This window comes from Bicyclus anynana, chromosome 21 (genome assembly GCF_947172395.1).
Source record: "Bicyclus anynana chromosome 21, ilBicAnyn1.1, whole genome shotgun sequence".
NCBI lineage: Eukaryota > Metazoa > Arthropoda > Insecta > Lepidoptera > Nymphalidae > Bicyclus > Bicyclus anynana.
In genome coordinates this window covers 9,036,443-9,056,353 of record NC_069103.1, presented here as the reverse complement: position 1 = coordinate 9,056,353, position 19,911 = coordinate 9,036,443, and the positions used below count along the sequence as shown (strand labels likewise).

At 38.0% G+C, this 19,911-nt stretch overlaps 1 protein-coding gene across 6 annotated transcripts in view; it reads left to right on the top strand.

Moving 5' to 3' along the window:
• The window catches only part of LOC112058377 (sodium/potassium-transporting ATPase subunit alpha), a 94,278-nt gene that overhangs the window by 64,036 nt on the left and 10,331 nt on the right, over positions 1-19,911 (top strand). For 3 of the 6 annotated variants that reach the window (XM_024099164.2, XM_024099163.2, XM_024099165.2), the window contains exons 2-12: positions 11,373-11,453; positions 12,123-12,254; positions 13,188-13,358; positions 13,617-13,838; positions 14,871-15,089; positions 15,535-15,715; positions 15,930-16,187; positions 16,322-16,671; positions 17,151-17,402; positions 18,091-18,302; positions 19,223-19,406. In XM_024099164.2, coding sequence (XP_023954932.1) covers positions 11,373-11,453; positions 12,123-12,254; positions 13,188-13,358; positions 13,617-13,838; positions 14,871-15,089; positions 15,535-15,715; positions 15,930-16,187; positions 16,322-16,671; positions 17,151-17,402; positions 18,091-18,302; positions 19,223-19,406 — 2,262 coding nt within the window. Of the gene's footprint in view, positions 1-2,033; positions 2,341-11,372; positions 11,454-12,122; positions 12,255-13,187; positions 13,359-13,616; positions 13,839-14,870; positions 15,090-15,534; positions 15,716-15,929; positions 16,188-16,321; positions 16,672-17,150; positions 17,403-18,090; positions 18,303-19,222; positions 19,407-19,911 lie in introns of those variants that run through there. The other 3 variants (XM_024099166.2, XM_052888161.1, XM_024099169.2) reach the window with 3 other exon arrangements.

The following is a 19,911-nucleotide window of genomic DNA, read 5'->3' as shown; positions in this document are numbered from 1 at the left end:
CAGAGAAAAGACACTATAGATTCGTATAGTAATAAATTTATTAAGCTCATCTTAATACAATATTTGATTTATATCGTATGACATCATGTAATATAAAATGGCTAACTTTTTCACCACCACGCGGTTTCACTCGCTTAAAATTATCGCGTACGATGGCTATATCCTCTCAATTCATTGGCTCTATTATGTATATATTTGGAAGAATTCCTTAATTTGTACCAGAAATTCCCAAGGTTAACGCGTGTAACCAAACAACCGCTTTATAACCTACCATTTAGTTATTTTTGACGTGACAATTTCTTATAATTCGATGGAGCCGGCTGCACACTCGAAAAAAGATGATGTCATGCGTCGTTCCCTCGCTCTAAGATTGCCAACTTTTTTTTACAAGAAATAAAGTATATTCCGGTCTATGAAGATTATGAAACAGTATTTTAGAAAAACGGACATATTCTTTTGAAAAATTCAACGTTCACGTTCAACTATCGTCACTAAACCGACTTTACAGACAACCGATTATTTTTTTAATATTTACAGATACTAAGATTTTATTATTGTAGAAAGTACATATCACAGACGTTCATATATTTTGTTCAGTTCCTACGGTGCCAAGTCATTCGCTCCAAGTGATTTGTTTCAGTTGCAAAGGTTGCATGCCGTGCGGCAATAAATTGCAGCTCGGAAAAGAGTTTCGATTTAAAGTTTTAACGTAAATAAAACTAACCCACTTGAGTGTTACTATGCACGTATGATGTAATGGGATAATCGCTAATTCTAGATATACTACTGCTATAAAGAGGTAATGTTTGTGGTATTGTAGGATTTAGCGTTCCGGTACGATGTCGTGTATAGAAACCGTCATCATCCCCGTTCCTGGGGATCCTGAAATCCGAGTCAATCTCCATCGGTTGCATAGTTTAGCTGTTCCAATTTTTAAGGTTGAGGTTAGAAAATAAACGAGAAAATTAACTGTGATGTTCTATAACAGGAACAATTAAGGTTTGGTGTTGAAAAAATGGCGAGAAAATGTGTAATCAACGAAAAACAGTTAAAAGTTGAATCGAAGTTACTATACCCACGTTACCAAATTAGGTTACATAATCGCCTACTGGCATTGTTGTTGGGTGTCCCATACACAATATATTTACCCTAAGTTTTGACTATTGAACCTGTAATGTCGAGATATTTTAACCCCTCAATATTACTAATACACGTTCCAATAGTATTCTGAATTTGTCAATATTACTCATTTATAATCTATCTTTTACATTTATAGGACATCTAAGCGCTAACATATTTTCTTATTGCTGAAAAAAGGTGTGAAATCTCAGCAGTTTCAATATATCATATTGTAATTGCTAACGGTAGATATTCTCATTAAAGTCTTACAACGAAGTCCAAATTCATCAAAGCCCAAAAGCCTTAAGGGCTTGAGCTATAAAACATGCTCTACAATTTATCTATTTTCGTTTTCAAAGACATTATCGTAATGCGAATGGCTATAAAACAGCCGCAAATGGCACACTTTAACCGTCAAACGTTTCGCAGGCTTCTAAAAATATAAAGATATTGTAAGTAATGTACTGAAAAATAATTAAAAAGATTTATTTCTATAAAAAATTAAACATTTTGCAAAATTATTCTTTCCCTGATATTATGTAAGTATTCAAAATTATACCGAGACTGAGCGCGCTTCAGTCGCCGTCACTCGGCTTTGAGGATAAGCGGTAGTATAAAAAATAATAAGGTTTTATATAAGTAGCATTAAGTATCGGCTTTATAAGAGTCATTTGAAGTCACGCCGGAGGCTGGAGGCTCTATTGTGCGAGCACGGGCGTTGATAAGACGGTGCGTGTGCGGATAGGGCCCGCAGCGGCGGCGGCGGCGGCGGGCCGTTGTGGAAGGTTACGGCGGGCACGGCGGGCGGGCGGCGCCGCGCGCACGGCTGCGGGCTGCGCGCGACTGTGGCGGCGGCGCTGGCGTCGTGACGCAGTGTGACGTCAGTGCGCCGTCGGCTCGATACGCGCCAGCCCCGTCCTCAGTCGCCGCCCGAACCTGGCCGCCGCAAGACGCGCCCTACGCGCCTCCTCCACCCGTGCACTTCTCTCATACCGGGTTTTAGTTTCGTACCATAATGACATAGCCCCAGTGCCGTGCGACGGGACTACGTGAAGCGCACACATTTTAGTTTTTTCGTTGTCACGAGGAAGCCGTAACGGTCTCCGTTTTTGCAGAACTAGCGACGATCCACTTCATTCCGTCGAGGAACACAGAAGAGATCGGAGGGCGGTCTGCTCTTTTTATCCGCCTTTTACATAAAGACTAGCGAAAATGGGCGAGGTGAGTGCAGTGCGCTAGCAGTAGTGTTTATCTGGCCATTTCGAGTAGCGATCCACCAGCAGCGCAGTGCTTTCGTGAAGATGTGAGTGCATGTAGCCGACAGTGAGTTCGGAACACCCTGGGCTCCGTGGACGGCTCCCGGCGGTTGCTTGTGTGAAGTGCTTGCTTGTAGGCATGTCCCATACATTTTTTTTAAATAGAGGAAACCATTTGCACGTCTCATTGTCTTTGTTCTTCAGCAGCCCGAGCTTCCGCACCGATTGACGTGAAAGACAATTGACGTTTGTAATTTGTGTTAAGTGTTCAAATCACTTAGTGTCCATCGATGTAATCTCATGTAACATTAATAGTAGTCGATGTTCATCACTCAAAGCTTCCACCAGTAATAAGTAGAGCACTGTGATTGTACAAGGCATCCGTAGAATGTAAAAGAAAAGAAACGACACAAACGTGTCGGGTACAACGGCAGCAGGGTTGCGTAACAACTCGTATCGATCAGTGCGGCGAGCGGGACATTTCGCTTTGTGGTCTTCTCATGTGTTATCACTCGTTCGTACAAACTTTTAAACTGATATCCCTTTTATTTTGAAATCTTAATCAAAAATATTAATTATTTCTATTGGCAAATATATCATTTTGTCTACTTCTTTATTTTACGGTAAATTTTACCACTTTTGCCAGTATTACTTCTTGAAGTTATCCAGTGTCGGAAATTTAAAATATTACAATATTCACATAAATGTAGCTTTTATTATAAAATTAAATTAATATATTGTAACTTTATAAAGTTTCTTTAGTAAACCTAATGTTCGCACCCCTTTAGCGGTACCACAAGGCGATGTCGTAGAACAAGCATAATTACTCAATTATTCAGTCGTGAATAGTAATCCAAAGGACAAAGCGTTCATGCTAGTGGGTTTGATTTTTCCGACCATTAGAACAATTCCTCGCAAGGTGTTCTGAAGGAAGTAGATAAACAGGCTGTCGCTAGAGGCGGCCGCGGTTCGGACACGAGAACTAGATATAAGAGCACCGGGGGTTTATTAGAAAATTGCCTTGTCATTATGTCATTTAAATCGCATAGAGTGCCGTCGCTCTATTGGAGTATTTCCTTTATCCTTCATGACGATAGCACGCACCGAGCAATTAGGTTGCTAGACCGAGTCCTTGAAGTTCACAACCTACAACCCGCAAAATTCTAGCCAGTGATAAGCGAGTATAATCTAGCGCTTATTTAAATTACTTGATCTTTTTCTTTATTGGATCAATTTAACAGAACATTCGAGACCTTTAGTTGATAACCTTGTATTCTTTGTGATATAGCATGTGCCAAATAATTAAGTTGCTAAAGTGAGCATTGAACCTCAACATACCTTAATAGATGGTGATCAATTCTCTTTAGTTTACAAAAAAGTCTGCAATTTCCTTAAAATTCTCATCCTGTGCGTGACTTTGTCAATCTTTATAAACTGCGCTGTGGGGGTAATTAAATAGTTTAAAATTTTTTATGTATATCTTGATATCTTCTTAGATCTTATTTATCCAGAATGGTGGTTAAACTAACCAATTTTCTTGACGAACTTAATCGGTGGACCAGAATTTATTCGTTTATAACTAACTATTACTGCATCGGACACGCGGCTCTTGGAAGCTAAATTAGAACCTTTTGACAATAGATTTAGATTCATATTCGGTAAACTTGCGTACCTTCGGTGATAATGCATTATGAGAAGGCTACCATGAAGCTGGTCTGAAAACGTCACATTCACGATAAATTCACTGAGTTTCGGCTCATTCGCAACGCAACAAATAATGTATTGCAAAATACTGACATGGGAGAACTAGAACAAGTACGTGAGATGAAGTTCTGAAACCACTACCAAGACATGATCGTCTACATGTTCAATATTTCTTTTATTGTCACAGTCCTCTTGTACGGGTGCAATTTTGAAAATTATGTTACCTAAATCATTGTTCACATACAATTTTTCAATATTATTACTTAAATACCAACTTACACTTTAATTGTGCAAACTTTTATCCCATATTTCACCACTTACTGTGTTTTCGCAACTGTGAGTTGTCCGAGTGGTATTAATTTGATGATGAATAGAGAATAGAGATTCTTCCCTTCCGAAAATCTCGTTCGCAACATACCAAAACTTATCATAATTAATCTAACATTCCACATGCAGTGCTATGAAAAGAATAATTTTAATTTTGTCTAAATTTATGAGTAATATAAGTATACCCTGATCTATAGATCATACAGAAAGTAATAATATAAATTTAATAGAATCTGCCGTTTAGCTCAATTGGTATCATCGATGGCACTAGATACTGATGTCTTTGCGTGCATTTGTAATTTTAGTTTTTGTTCATCTAGTCCATAGTAGAAGAAATTGCATTATAATATTAGAATATGATGATATAGATGATGAAGATGATGATGATGATGATGATGATGAAATGATATTGGGTGATGACGAAAATGCTAGCTTGTAACTGACTGACATATTAACGCCTGCCTCAGCTTGAAATACTGGGGCTACGAATAGCACCATGAAAACTTGAAAAAATATCGACCATATTAAAATCGTATCAATAATAGTCATATTAATCGTAAAAAAACACGTGTATACACTACGTACGTAGTTAACATATTTTAACGAATTGAATAAAAACTGTTTAGATTTTTGCGTTTATAATAAGTAATAAAGTGGCATAAATAATAATCAATTATTTCTTTCATAATCTATATAAATAAAGATACGGGAAAGGTTTTTGTGTAGAAAAAAAATTATGATTATGATGATATTGTAGAAGGTTCATATGGGACGAAAAATTAAGAAAATTGTCTCGAAAATTGGTTGAGCGCATCTAAGTGGCGTCTAACTATGGCAGAGATATAGATATTATAGTCCGGTATAGCCCATAAGCTAACAGAAATGGTATCTACGCGGGTGAAACCGAGGCAAAGCTAATCAAAACATATAAATGTTTGGGCTTGAACTGGAAGATAGAGGAGGTCTAATTTTACCCCAGAAATGCCCATGATTCCCGCAGTTTTTGAGAAACACTGAATTTCACGCGGACAAAGTCGCGGTAACTAAAACATATATGCATAAATTAGGTTTCATGGTATTAAATAACTAGATATGTTTTCGGTTTCACTTGCGTTAGATTATCCCTTAATTAGGCCTAAAATAAAAAGTTTTTTTCTATTCGTACTGGTAGTTTCAGAGATTACCGTGACCAAAGAAACTTATCAGCTTTGTAAAATTAAAATGCATTTCATTTGAACCGAATCCGAGAATTCTCGATCTGATATCCCCGTAGTAGTGATAATTGTATGAAGGTTTCCGCCGTAGAACAGAATAGAGAAAGTCAAATTTAAAGTTCGTTTTTCAAATCCACTAATATGATGATTTTTAACCGTGATATTATTTTTTATGCGTACTGCGTTCGAGCGGTTGCGTACGAATCCGAATCGACATCTTAGAATAGAGCTTTGATGGCGTTCTTAAAAATTAGGTTGTTGGAGTTTGCTCCTTAAGAATCGATTTTTCAAATATAGCCCCCGGTATGAAAAACGCGCAAGTGTACGCAACCTATTCTGCGCACCTTTCATTTTTCAGGCGTTAGTATTGAGACGTACATAGTGACCTATTTAGACAGTCGATCTGAAAGAGTAAACTCCATTCGTGCGCTGACACACATTTTTTTTTGTTTTATTAACTGTAAGTTGTTTGTCATTTATCATTTTAAAATTGACTATTTCGTAATCGGTTATTGACACGACAGTTATTGCGTTTTTATTAATCTTATCTACATAATTAGTTCTTATTAAATGTTTTTAAAAAATAATTAAAATTAAATACCCAAACAGTAGATAGCTAGAGATCAATGAATTTGTAATATAAATATTACACAATATTAATTAATCTAGACGTCTTAACATTTTTTTAGGATATTACAAAAGCTGACTCTTATAAACATAATGTAGACTAATTCTCTAAAAATTATTTTAAAATAAATGCCTACTCGGACCTAAAAAAATCGGTTTCTGTAAAACAAAATTACCATTTAATGTTTAAGTAAATGAAATACAATAAATAAATTAAATAGTAGATAATAATTTCAATAATTCAGGACGTCTTTATTTTGATATAGTTATCCTATTTTTGGAAAACAAGGATTTGTGTGTAGTAGTAAATTTATAGCGGAAACGCATTTGTGTGTGTAAACTAAACTCATCACCATCATCATCGTCAGCATCATCATCATCAACAACCATCATCATAATGCGGTGCCATCTCCACAGCAATATTTTGTTCTTAGGCTCAAGGAAGGACTAATACATACACTTGGTATTTTTCATCTTATAGGATATAGTGGCGAACGTTGACGCAGATGTAGCACCACAACAAAGACACGTGAATTCTGCTTCTAATAATGTTTTGGCAGCGGCCGCGTATTATAATTGCATGTCGGAATCACACCCGCGTCGCGACGCCGCCCAAGTTAAAAATAATTGTCTCATTCACATGCGAAACTACTACGATAGTAACCACAAATTTTCGGTATAAAGCAGTTATGTGGCCGTGACAATGAATTGCTGATCACTGGGACTTTGTGTCCGACCCAATTATTTTTATATTACACAGTCGCTAGACTGAAATTAATTTAATGGACTAAAATCTGAGATAGCCAGACTGGTTTTATGAAGGCTGAAACTTTGTCAGCCTTTGCTGTTACCATAGGAAAGTTCGGCCATACCCTAATAGCCAATATGCCACAGCCAATTATGGAGTATGAAGTGTAATGATTTGAAAGGTTTCAAGTGTGCCTTAGACCCCCAATCCTAAGTATGAACCGTATTTATTAATATTAAACATAATTTGAGAAATGCCCGAAGGGGCTAGTCTCGTGGCTTCGCGGCAATCCTTTGAAAACACTGTTAATGATCAAAGTTTGAGGCTCTATAGCGAAGGGTCGCCACGAAGTCAAGGTTCTGGTGACTAGAGACATGATTCCTCATGATTTCCAGTAGAAAATATCAAAGTATGACGTTTTATACTCGGACGAATATGGAGGAAATGTAACTTTGAATACTGCTACTTCCCAAATCCACCGAAGTCCAAACTCTATAGTTGGCTACTTATATATGGTAGGCGCAAAGGCTGATTCAGCATTCGTAGAATGAGGTAATTCTGACTCTTGCAGGCTCTTGCTCTATAAATTGGCAATCCTATTATAGTAATAAATAATGCGATAGACATTGCTATAATTGTGTTAAATGTTACGCGTTTATATAATAGCTTCCATCTGCGCCGTACCGTTTCACCTGCAATTATACCGTTCCCTTTGGGAATATCTGGGTTAAAGAAGCCTATATAGTATTAGAGGCTATAATCTATTTCTGTACCCACAAATTTTGATCTAGGTCCTTTTAACCGATCTCGAACCCTACGAGTAACTAATGCCGATTGGTGCACGATGAAGATTTAAATTGGTTTGATACGAATTATAAATCGGCTTGATTTAAATTTTTTGAAAATTTAAAGACATGAAAACTTTCACCAAATTCTAGTTAAATTTTTAAAACAAAAGTTACTCTATATCCTTCTCCACGGTACAATATCTCTGTAGCCAAATGAAAAACATATTCCCTTTGACATTTATAAGCTGATAACAGCAGTTGGACCGCCCAAATCCCGCTCAGCGACAAATCGCCCAAGGGCTTACCGCTCCCATTATTTATTTCCACTCAGTGAAATGTCACAATGTAGCGTCTCCTCCAAATCGCGAACGTTTTATTCTCGTCGGAACCGGATTCTATTTTCTATCAGATATTCCGGTTTAACCTTTAACAGAGATTATAGAATGCGGTCGCCGGGGCTGAGGGGGTGGCAACCTTGTCTTTTAGCTATTTATGTTGAGGGTAGCGGGGCGGGGGTTGGGCCGCACTGCGCAAGCGTCCCGCCCGCTTATGTAACGAATGGAGCGCGTTCCTTCCAGCGTGCACCAGTAATTCCATTTCCATCGTATGAATTTTTCATCAACCCGCCACACTCATGTCCCGTGGAAAGTTTCTCTACGCGTTCTCTGGAATCAATTCCGCACTGACACTAGTGTTCGCTATTAAATATTGAACGACTTCGGTGGTTGCCTTGAATGGAATTTCTGGACTTTCTCCAAACGTTACCCGAATGTGGAGAAGGTTTTTAAATGTCATGTATCTTTTTGACCTATTGAATTTCACGTTTTATCTATGAAAGCGGTATAAATTATTGAAAAAATATTTCATGCTTACTATCCTAATTTGGTATTTGAGAACTTATAAATGCTAAGCTCTACGGTTTCCCCCACATATATCCCGTTCCTGTGGAAATTTACGAGTAGCAATGAAAAATAGCCTACGTGCTATCTGACTTTAATCTATATCAGCAAAAAATTTCATTCAGTTCCGTTCCGATCAAACTACATAATAAACAGGGCACTGATGGGATTAAATACCCAAACTAGTGTAACCAAATGGTATTCTATGTAACTAACGTTCCCAACTTCGTCAGTGCCCTAGATATCGTTAACTAATCGACTCTTTAGATATTTTGGCATACGTGTCACAAATTAAAGCCCTTTGTTAAACGAGCCTCATACATCCCGCTATGTATTGCACAGTTTGCTCCCGTTCCAAATGTAACCTTCACGGGAATACAGGGCGCGGTTTAATGAGGCACGCTATGAAAACGTCCATCAATTATCGACGTCGATGGCGGACGGCTTGTTTACGGCGCTGGCCGCGGACGCATTTAGACCCGGTGACATTATGGCGAGTTCGCACAATGCTATAGTTATGTCGGCCATAATCCCATTGCGTTAGTCCAACTGCTACTGTACTAAAACTGGGTCATAACCTGATTGTAACTCATAATAATTTATCCAATTTTGTCCTTTAGAGAAATGACAGTTTCCACTAGTTTAATGAACATATTTCGCATTTCATTAGGCCCACTGTAGTTTGAAGGTTTGGTAGATCCGGGGTGTTTGTGACTTGTTAATGGCAATTTATTTAATCAGATAACACAAGTCGCAATACACCGAAGTATAAAATTAAACAATTTGAGTTTCTCTGAAATGCTGCGAGTATTTTTTTCTGAATTTTAAAAAATGTGCAGAAATATCTATCCAAGGTAGACCACGCATATATTTAGATGTAAAAGAATGTCACACTTTAAGGCAAACTTGCAATTTATCAGTTCATCAAGTTTATAGAATTCCCAAAAATTTTATAAAATATATAACGATCAACATGGCACAGAAACTGACCACGAAAACTCAACTTTTGATCAAAATGTACATTTATTTACTGTAACCTGTAGGTAAACCTATAAATAGCGTTGACGCAAATTTTGGTACATTACATGTAATAGGTATAATAGGTACGATGGCTACAATAAAATGATGGATTTAGCCAGAACGCGCATGTGAAGTAGGCCAGTGTCAGCGCATGTTACGCTACTAGTATAGGTACGCGTTAGTACCGCGCACGCATCCAGTGCGGCTCAATTGGACGCCATTGCGCCGGTGATCCCCAACAGGACTATAGAAATGATCGTCAAGGTCACACCTCTCGGACACGCCGCTGTTGCCGTGTGAATGTGAATGTACATCTGCTCTGTTTTAGTTATTTGCTACCTACACAAAATCGGAGAAACATACTCAGACTAATTACTTTTAGACTTGTATCGCACTGAAATTCACCAACAAAATTGTCTGTCGTTTTTGAAGGGGCTGCGGCAAACTCACACATCGAAAATATTGAACACCTATGCAGGACCTATGGTAATTGGTCTGTGGTGAAATAGCATACTTTAGTTAGCGCTGGTTATGCGTACACGACATTAAACATGATATTTACAAGATTAAAGAAATAAAATAAAGTTACATTAAGGATAAATAGATTAGTTATAATATAGGAAAGTCATAATGAGTTTTTTTGAAAACACACACATTGAAATAAATTGCAATTTGTATTTTTTTAGTAAATCAGTAAAACAAGACATTAAAGCTGATATTTACAAGATTAAAGAAATAAAATAAAGTTACATTAAGGATAAATAGATTAGTTATAATATAGAAAAGTCGTATTATAAAGAGTTTTTTTGAAAACACACTCATTAAAATAAATTGCAATTTGTAATTTTTTTGTAAATCAGTAAAATATTATCGGTTTTTAAAAGACAACTGAAAGGGTAATTCTATACAAAACATAGTCATTCTATACAGCTAGATTTATAGACGTTAGTTCGTCATAGCATTTACTACTTTTGTAGTTGCCAATAGAAAAGTAGTTCGTAATAATAAATAATAAAATATTAGGTAATATAGCTGAGCAACGAATAATGGCTACTTTTTGAAATACTTATTTTGGCTTGTTTTCTGTCATTGTTAAGTAGCGTATTTTCATTGTTATATTTGAAACATCTTTAAGTATTTTGCCTGTTTTTACCAACTCAATTTTGGGTGCTATAGTTTTTGTAAAAGTGACTGCCTTTTGTAATTTTCATTTTTTATATAGGCCAGTTACTTTTCATTGTTATCCGTTACCAAGTGGTTTTGATTTTAGTCATATGGATATTTTGAATCTATAAGAACGATACTAAGTTAAGTAAATTACACATCGATTTCTGAGACAGCACAAGTAACATGAGACAATCATCGTGTGCTTTAGTCTCTACAGTCTTAATGCTATTGACGGGACTATTTTAATCTTTTATCATCAGATTTCATTGCACCCTATGTTACATATCACATCATAATTATTATGTAACGTGTCACAGAACTTTTCTTTTACTTTGACGTCTCTTAATTACAAATTTTCATATTTTATCTTTAGTCCGTGTGATTGTCAAAACCGCTTGGTGCAAATGATTGTTCATATCCATTCCCCACATGTCACCTAGATCCATGTGCATGGCCCTAGGGCCGCCTTGTAGAATGTGTCTAGCCCCTAGTTATGTTTCCAGCATGGCCGCACCGACTCCTACCGCGTCGCCACCATCGGCCCCATAAAGGATGATAATAGAACTGCTGATGGACAGTACAAGGTTTATAATTTGCATTATCACCTCATTTCGCTAACTCGGCCTGACGATTGAAAACTGTAACCCTTAGAGCCAGTTAGTTTCATTTAGATAAGTGTCGGATAGTCTTAAGTGTAAGTGTTGTCATTTACTTTATACCAAATGACAAAGACTATTTGTACACTTATCCTAAGTTGGTGAAACCGAGCCTTAATACTTTATAGAACAAATTCTTCTTGTTCTTGCTTTAAAAAAGTTTCGTCATTTTCTCCATATATCAAAGGCAAATGACCAGTAATTATTATTTTGCTCCAATAATAAACCTGTCTTGAGTTGCTGAAAGTAGTTGAATACAGTTTTTAATTGTCGCCGTTGCATTGTTTTTCATCATGGTTATTCATTAAAAATTGTTTTGCTATTTTTAGACGTAACTGCAGAATTTCCCTAGTTAATTATTATTTGTTTATGGAATAACAAGTGGTTAATATTATTTATTTTATTAACAAAGTAAAACTGGGTGCTTTCATCCGATCACCCATATGTACCAAATTGTCCAAATATTATAAAATTAAATAAATAAATATTTTTTTATATTCTGTTGTGGATGTAATATTTAATGATATCTCTTGTGATGTATCTATTTATTCGTGTAACCATATGACAGTTTTTAACTTATACTTTCGGTTTGCACAGACGCGCCGGAAACCACCTGCGAAAAAACGGAAACCCGGAGATTTAGATGACCTGAAACAGGAATTAGATATCGATTACCACAAAGTTACACCCGAAGAACTTTACCAAAGATTTCAGACACACCCGGAAAATGTAAGTATACAACAAGTAAATTGTCACATCTGTGTGTTTATTAAAAGTTTTAATGCAATTGAACGTCTGAGTAATATTTATTGTGTTATAAATTCTTTGTAACAGTCATTCCGACGTAACCGGTCGCAAGTTGAATAGAAGTAACGACACAATGCGCTGTGTAACAATGATCGCTGACATCAATAAATAGATAGACATGGGCAGCTTTGAATTTTTATTCTACTTGTGTTGTTGTAGACAACTAAATGAGATCGCAATAACGTAAACGAGAGTTTAGACATCAAACGCTATGCCAGAGTCGAGCCCGAGGGCTAGAAAATAGGAGGAATAGTAGGGACGTGTCTCTTGAAAAGTCTCATGTGAGGTTCTGACGATGGCTTAGAGGGCTCTTCGGTCCCATGGGATTGTGGGCTGAGAAAGATAGGACCTGCCGCCCTTGTGAAGATGACGTTTCCTTCGTCATCTTCACTTGGATTGATCCTAAGGTTCAGGAAACTCGTCTTCTCTGGCTGTTGCCAACAGGGCGTTGTCTTTGTCTGTCTGATATGTATCTCATCATCCTAATAGTGATTTTTTGGGCGTTATTTTGTAGTGGGCGTCGGGTTAGGGATGTAAGGAAACACCGCAACCAGTCTTTGTTGTAAAGGGTTACGCGTCAAAAAATGCGATGCGTGCAATTTTGACAGTTATTACCTACGCTTCTGACAACTGGCTGCTACACCGGAATTAATATGGATACCTGATATCTGAAATCATAACATAAACGTGCCATCATTTCTCGTAGGAGAGAGAACTTTCAACCGTTCGGAATCCATCAATCAAATCATCGATTACTATTATTATTAGTACTTGTTGGAAAGAAATGCTTACTGTTAAAGTAATCAACTAAATGTAGCTTTCATAAATATTTAACAATTTGTATTGTTTCCTCAGGGACTTAGTCATGCAAAGGCGAAAGAAAATCTTGAACGAGACGGCCCAAACGCACTCACACCCCCAAAACAGACACCCGAATGGGTGAAGTTTTGTAAAAATCTCTTCGGCGGCTTCGCGTTATTACTATGGATTGGTGCTATTCTATGCTTTATTGCCTACGGTATCCAGGTAATCATGATGATGGCTTATCAAAATATCTAGGGCTGATTAGTGTGTAGAGAAATCTTGACATGCTATTATTACATGTATACATGTCATAATTTCTTCTTATTGTTATTCAGTTGTGTCCAAGAAATTTCCAATTAAAGTTTCATTAACTGTGTTTGAAAGACAGGTTAGTTATTTGCCATAGAGTTTAACTAAACTTGGTCTCCTATTTCAAAATGCTTGTTTTATAGATAAATTGATGTTTTATGATGTTTCCAGGCGAGTACGGTAGAAGAGCCAGCAGACGACAACTTGTACCTCGGCATCGTATTAGCGGCTGTGGTGATCGTTACCGGCATCTTCTCGTACTACCAGGAAAGCAAGTCCTCCAAAATCATGGAATCCTTCAAGAACATGGTGCCACAGTTCGCCACTGTCATCCGCGAGGGAGAAAAGTTAACGTTGCGCGCTGAGGACCTCGTACTTGGCGATATTGTTGAGGTAAGTTTATATACGTTGCAGCAATCGTGTGAAACTGCTCCCACGGCCTGTCTCCAGGTGACTGGTTGGGCCTTTCTTTAGTCGGTACGAGTCCCACATAACCACGTAAAATATCTAAAACAATATGTTTCAGCACGCCAAAAATATTTTAACAGGAGAAATTATAAAAGTGTTTAGTAACCAGTAATCAAAATTAAAAGTAAAAATGTAGATAACCCTAGGAACTCATACTTTAATTAAATATTACCCAACTCTACTTTCAAATTATATTTTATAGATTTAAGTTAGTTTTACTTTTTTTTTTATTTTTTACAAGTTAGCCCTTGACTACAATCTCACCTGATGGTAAGTGATGATGTAATCTAAGATGGAAGTGGGCTAACTTGTTAGGAGGAGGATGAAAATCCACACACCTTTCGGTTTCTACACAACATCGTACCGGAACGCTAAACGTCTTTGTCGGTAGGGTGGTAACTAGCCACGGCCGAAGCCGTAACCACCAGCTAGACCTGGACCAATTAAGAAAATCTCAATCGGCCCAGCCGGGGATCGAACCCAGGACCTCCGTCATTAAATCCACCGCGCATACCACTGCGCCACGGAGGCCGTCAAAGCATTTTACCTTGGTTTTACTCTTGAAACTTGAATAAAAGTAGAAAGCAGAGTTCAGAAAGACAAAGCTACTTACTTTTATCCATAAGTGTCCTTACATTTATCAGAATTGCATTGTATTATTTAATTAAATCATCAATAATAGTCGTAATAATCAACCTTATTTTTATTGAGATGTTAGTGGTGCTTGAATCCCCGTGCCTCGAAAAGCACGTTAAGTCGTCTGTCCCGGTCAATCATTCAAATCTGATAAATTATCGCTTCAAAGGTTTAGCCTTAGGTGATAATGTCGAGTCGCAAAAATCCATTGTTCCGGTCAGAGCAGTTAAAATAGGGTGATAATTGAGTCAAATTACTTAGTTTTAATGTAGTTTAATATTAGACTTATGCGTTGCAATAATCTGATGGTTCGTCGTTCAGGTAAAGTTCGGCGACCGGATCCCAGCTGACGTCAGGATCATCGAGGCCCGCGGCTTCAAAGTGGACAACTCGAGTTTGACCGGCGAATCTGAACCCCAGTCCCGTGGCCCCGAGTTCACCAACGAGAACCCCTTGGAAACCAAGAACTTGGCGTTCTTCTCCACAAATGCCGTTGAGGGCACCGCGAAAGGAGTTGTCATTTGCTGCGGTGATAACACGGTACGTTAAAATACTACACTAATATTATCATAGGATATATTCTTCTGATACTACTATATCATAAGAACTGCCCAAGTTATAGAACATTTTATAATAGCGTCTTCAAATTTGAATTGTATAATTCGTTTGATCAATTTCGTTACTTCGTAAACCTACTTCATTAATATTCATTGAAAATTAATGAAACTTCTGAATGGTTAAATTCGTTGGAAATAAAATTTTAGGAGATCCTGACTCCACTATATTTTCTCAAGGTTAGAAAGTATCAGAAACAGCTTTATTAATTGATTATTTTTTAGTTTCTAGAATTTATTTTTGATTGATCGACCTCAGTTTTTCCTATATATTCAGTTTTGTTATTTACTCCATCAAACTCTACATATTGAATATAAATATTAAAATCTTAGCTTTAATTATATTATTGACTAAAAACGATTGTCATCAGGTAATGGGACGTATCGCGGGTTTGGCGTCTGGTTTGGACACGGGTGAGACTCCCATCGCGAAGGAAATCCATCACTTCATCCACTTGATCACTGGTGTTGCCGTCTTCCTCGGAGTTACGTTCTTCGTCATTGCCTTCATCCTCGGTTATCACTGGCTCGACGCTGTCATTTTCCTTATTGGTAAGTGCCCATAAATAACTCTCTAATTGTCAGTAACTTTATAACACGTTATATAATATTCACCATTAGATAAATCTGACTTAAAAAAAATCTTCAGCATCAATTTTCTTTTTCAATGTGACTTTCATAATACAGAATGGAATACAAAATGTAGTGTTGACATGTTTTGTTAATACATATGACTGAAACTTGATCTTATTTTTATTTTTCCTAGGTATCATTGTAGCCAATGTGCCAGAAGGTTTACTGGCGACTGTAACCGTATGTCTGACCCTTACTGCCAAACGCATGGCCTCCAAGAACTGCCTTGTAAAGAACTTGGAAGCCGTGGAAACCCTTGGATCGACGTCCACCATCTGCTCGGATAAGACCGGAACCCTGACCCAGAACAGGATGACTGTTGCTCACATGTGGTTCGACAACCAAATCATTGAGGCTGACACCACTGAGGACCAGTCAGGAGTACAGTATGGTAAGTGTCTTATCAAGTGTTAAAAGTTAAGTTTTTTGGTTTGGTTTGGGAATCAAAGAAAATTATTGATATAATTTTGCATCATTACTATTTAGGTGTGTTAAACTGATGTGTTATCAACCCATAATCCACAGATCGTACAAGTCCTGGATTCAAGGCACTCGCCAAAATCGCTACTCTGTGCAATCGCGCCGAATTCAAAGGAGGTCAGGATGGTGTGCCGATTTTGAAGAAGGAAGTTGCTGGTGATGCCTCTGAGGCCGCTCTGCTGAAGTGCATGGAGCTGGCGCTTGGTGACGTGCTGTCTATTAGGAAAAGGAACAAGAAAGTGTGCGAAATCCCCTTCAACTCCACGAACAAATACCAAGTGTCCATTCACGAGAGCGATGACAGCAGCGATCCTAGACAGTTGCTTGTCATGAAGGGAGCTCCGGAAAGGATTCTGGAACGTTGCAGCACCATCTTCATTGGAGGAAAGGAGAAGGTATGTATGTAGGTTTTTGGGAGGCTTTAGAGAAACAAATTTCTCTTGCATTCATTATGTAGATCAAATCTTCTTTTAAACTTTCCGAGCATTTAAAATACTAGAAGAAAGAAAGAGGAACATTAGATTATGTCTGTGCAAGAAACAAATTGGATAAAATTACTTTAATCTGCTATCTGTGATCTAAAATTTTCCTGAATTTGCGGCTGTGCCGAGTCCATAGTGGCAAAGAGGAAAGCTCCAAAAGGAGACTATGTGACGGAGCACAAGTCTCGGGGTCTTTGGGAGTTCTCTCGCACCTCAACATTCACTCACTGCTTGTGTTGTTCTCCTGCCCACTACATTTTGCTAGGATTCTAGAGCAGCTTTCAATACCTTTTCTAATAAACTACAGTTTTTGTCACAGGTTACAGATTTTGCTGGCAAATTCTCGCATTTAAGTTTTTTGTTAGTTATCGTAATATTATGGGATCTACCAGGTATTGGACGAAGAAATGAAGGAGGCTTTCAACAACGCGTATCTGGAACTCGGCGGTCTCGGAGAGCGCGTGCTCGGTTTCTGCGACCTGCAGCTGCCTTCAGACAAGTACCCCATCGGCTACAAGTTCAACACGGACGACGTCAACTTCCCCGTGGACAACCTCCGCTTCGTCGGCCTCATGAGTATGATTGATCCCCCGAGAGCCGCTGTGCCAGACGCCGTTGCTAAGTGCCGATCCGCTGGTATTAAGGTGAGAGATCTTCCTATCTCCTTTGTACTTTACTGAGTTGACGTAATAAGTAGATGATCCAATTAATATTAAGTGAAAACTGTAAATCTCATAATTAAATCACACAAATAAACCTATAACAAAGCATGTCATATTTCTTACTCGCTATAAAGATTACCTTTAGACGTAGGTGTTGGTAACCCTCTGGGCGTGCAATATTTTCCTCTAAGTCAAACACATAGTTACAAAAATATTTACTTACGAATTATCCTCTGCACAAAGTTTGAGTGGTCTATCAATTACTACTACTTTTGAACTTTGTGATACCACATAGTTATGGAAACAGTTTTCGGTCAGTCAAAAAACTCGGAACTAAACGGAAAGTATCTCCAATACGCGACATAAAACTCTTGTATTTTTTTAAATAATTTGGAAAACGATCCCAACCTGGGGTCCGCGTGTATGTGTATGGGAGTCCGTGGTGTCATCTCTGGACCATACATAAATGCTAATATCTCTTAATCGCTACGCTTTCTTAAAGCGAGCAGATTTTTTTATTTTCAGACGAGAAACTAACTAACACAGATATGACCGGGACACTGTTTATTTTATTAAGGGGGTCCGTGAAAACTGTGCTAGATTTCCTAGGGGTCCGTGGCTGAAAAAGTTTGGGAAACGCTGATTTAGTGTATGATTGTTCGTTATACAGGTTATCATGGTAACAGGAGACCACCCCATCACTGCCAAGGCTATCGCCAAGTCCGTAGGTATAATCTCCGAAGGCAACGAAACGGTTGAAGACATCGCCGCCCGCCTCAACATCCCCGTGTCGGAAGTCAACCCGCGTGAAGCCAAAGCTGCCGTTGTACACGGAACTGAGCTTCGTGACCTCAATTCGGACCAACTCGACGAAATTCTCAAGTAAGAATAAAAAAATTAAAAACTAAAAAAAATATTTATTGAGCAAAAAAAACATTTTTCGTACAAATATAGGTTGAAACGACAGTTGTGCTAAAATCTATAAAAGATTTTGTGTTAAAACTACCATCTCTTCACGGACGAAGATTACAATATTATAAGCTAATGATTTTAAACTTATTTCGTGGTTGTTTATTATGAATGTTATTTAAACGGGTACATACCACGATAAAAAGACGAGATTTTTAATGTCGATATTTCGACCCAGTTGCATGGATCGTGGTCAACTGACGGAACTGAAGTTGCGAGATGAGAAGTGAAGTCAGCAGTTAGGGGAGAATCGATCTACCCTCTTTCTCGTTCTTTTTCTTTTTTCAACAACCTCGCGTTTTTGGCTGTTTAGGCAAACCACACTCACGACATCGCTTTTGTTATTATGCGTATCGCGGCGCCCTCTTGGTTTGCACAATTCTACCACCGGCTTCCAATCGCTGGCTAGTTTGGTTTCAAACCCGGTGGTAGAAATATTTTAAGCTGTAGTACAAATACACATACAAAGAATAACTTGCTTGGTTTTTTTTATTCTTTACAAGTTAGCCCTTGACTACAATTCACCTGATGGTAAGTGATGATGCAACCTAAGATGTAAGCGTTTTTTAACGTCAGTTGACTATTTGTAATGATTCTACCACCGGTTCGGAAGACAAGTTCTGCTGCGAAGAACCGGCAAGACACTCAACAGTTGCTCTTTCTAAAAAGTTCAGTTGCTTTTTTTATATTTACCTGTTAGGAAGCTACACTATCCCCTTGTGCTATAGGCTATATTTTATCCCCCTATTGTCCCCTAACGGCAACTACCCGGGTGAAACCGCGTGGTGTCTGCTATTTTGTAATATTTAAATTAAATTTATACAAAATTATAGGTACCACACTGAAATCGTATTCGCGAGGACGTCGCCACAACAGAAGCTGATCATCGTGGAGGGTTGCCAACGCCTGGGAGCCATCGTGGCTGTGACCGGGGACGGCGTCAACGACTCGCCAGCTCTGAAGAAGGCAGACATTGGTGTCGCCATGGGTATCGCTGGCTCTGATGTGTCCAAACAAGTGAGTTGCTGTTTTAGTCAAATCAAATAAAAAATCATTTACTTCAAGTAGGCTCAGTTTACAAGCACTTTTGACACGTCAGTTGACTATTTGTAAAGATTCTACCACCGGTTCGGAAGGCAGGTTCAGTTAGCAGTTAGTCTTCCTTAACCTTTTCAAATAACGGATAGATAAAGTCAAAAAAAATCGGAGTACTCACCAAGTTTCAACAGTACAGCTCTTATAGTCGGAAAAAAGTGGCTGTGACATACGGACGGACAGACAGACAGACATGACGATAAGGGTTCCGTTTTTGCTACGGAACCCTAAAAAATATGTGCTAACTGCGCTGCCGGTAATAAACCGTGGTTCTATTTCATTTATATATTATCTATGTATGGTTCTAATAAACAAAATATAAAGGCCAGATTTTTTCTCCTTTCTAAATAACAGGAACTGAGAGGATAAAACTTGAACTTGTTTTTTGCAGACTGTTTGTCACGGTATATTATTATCTTTTTGGTCA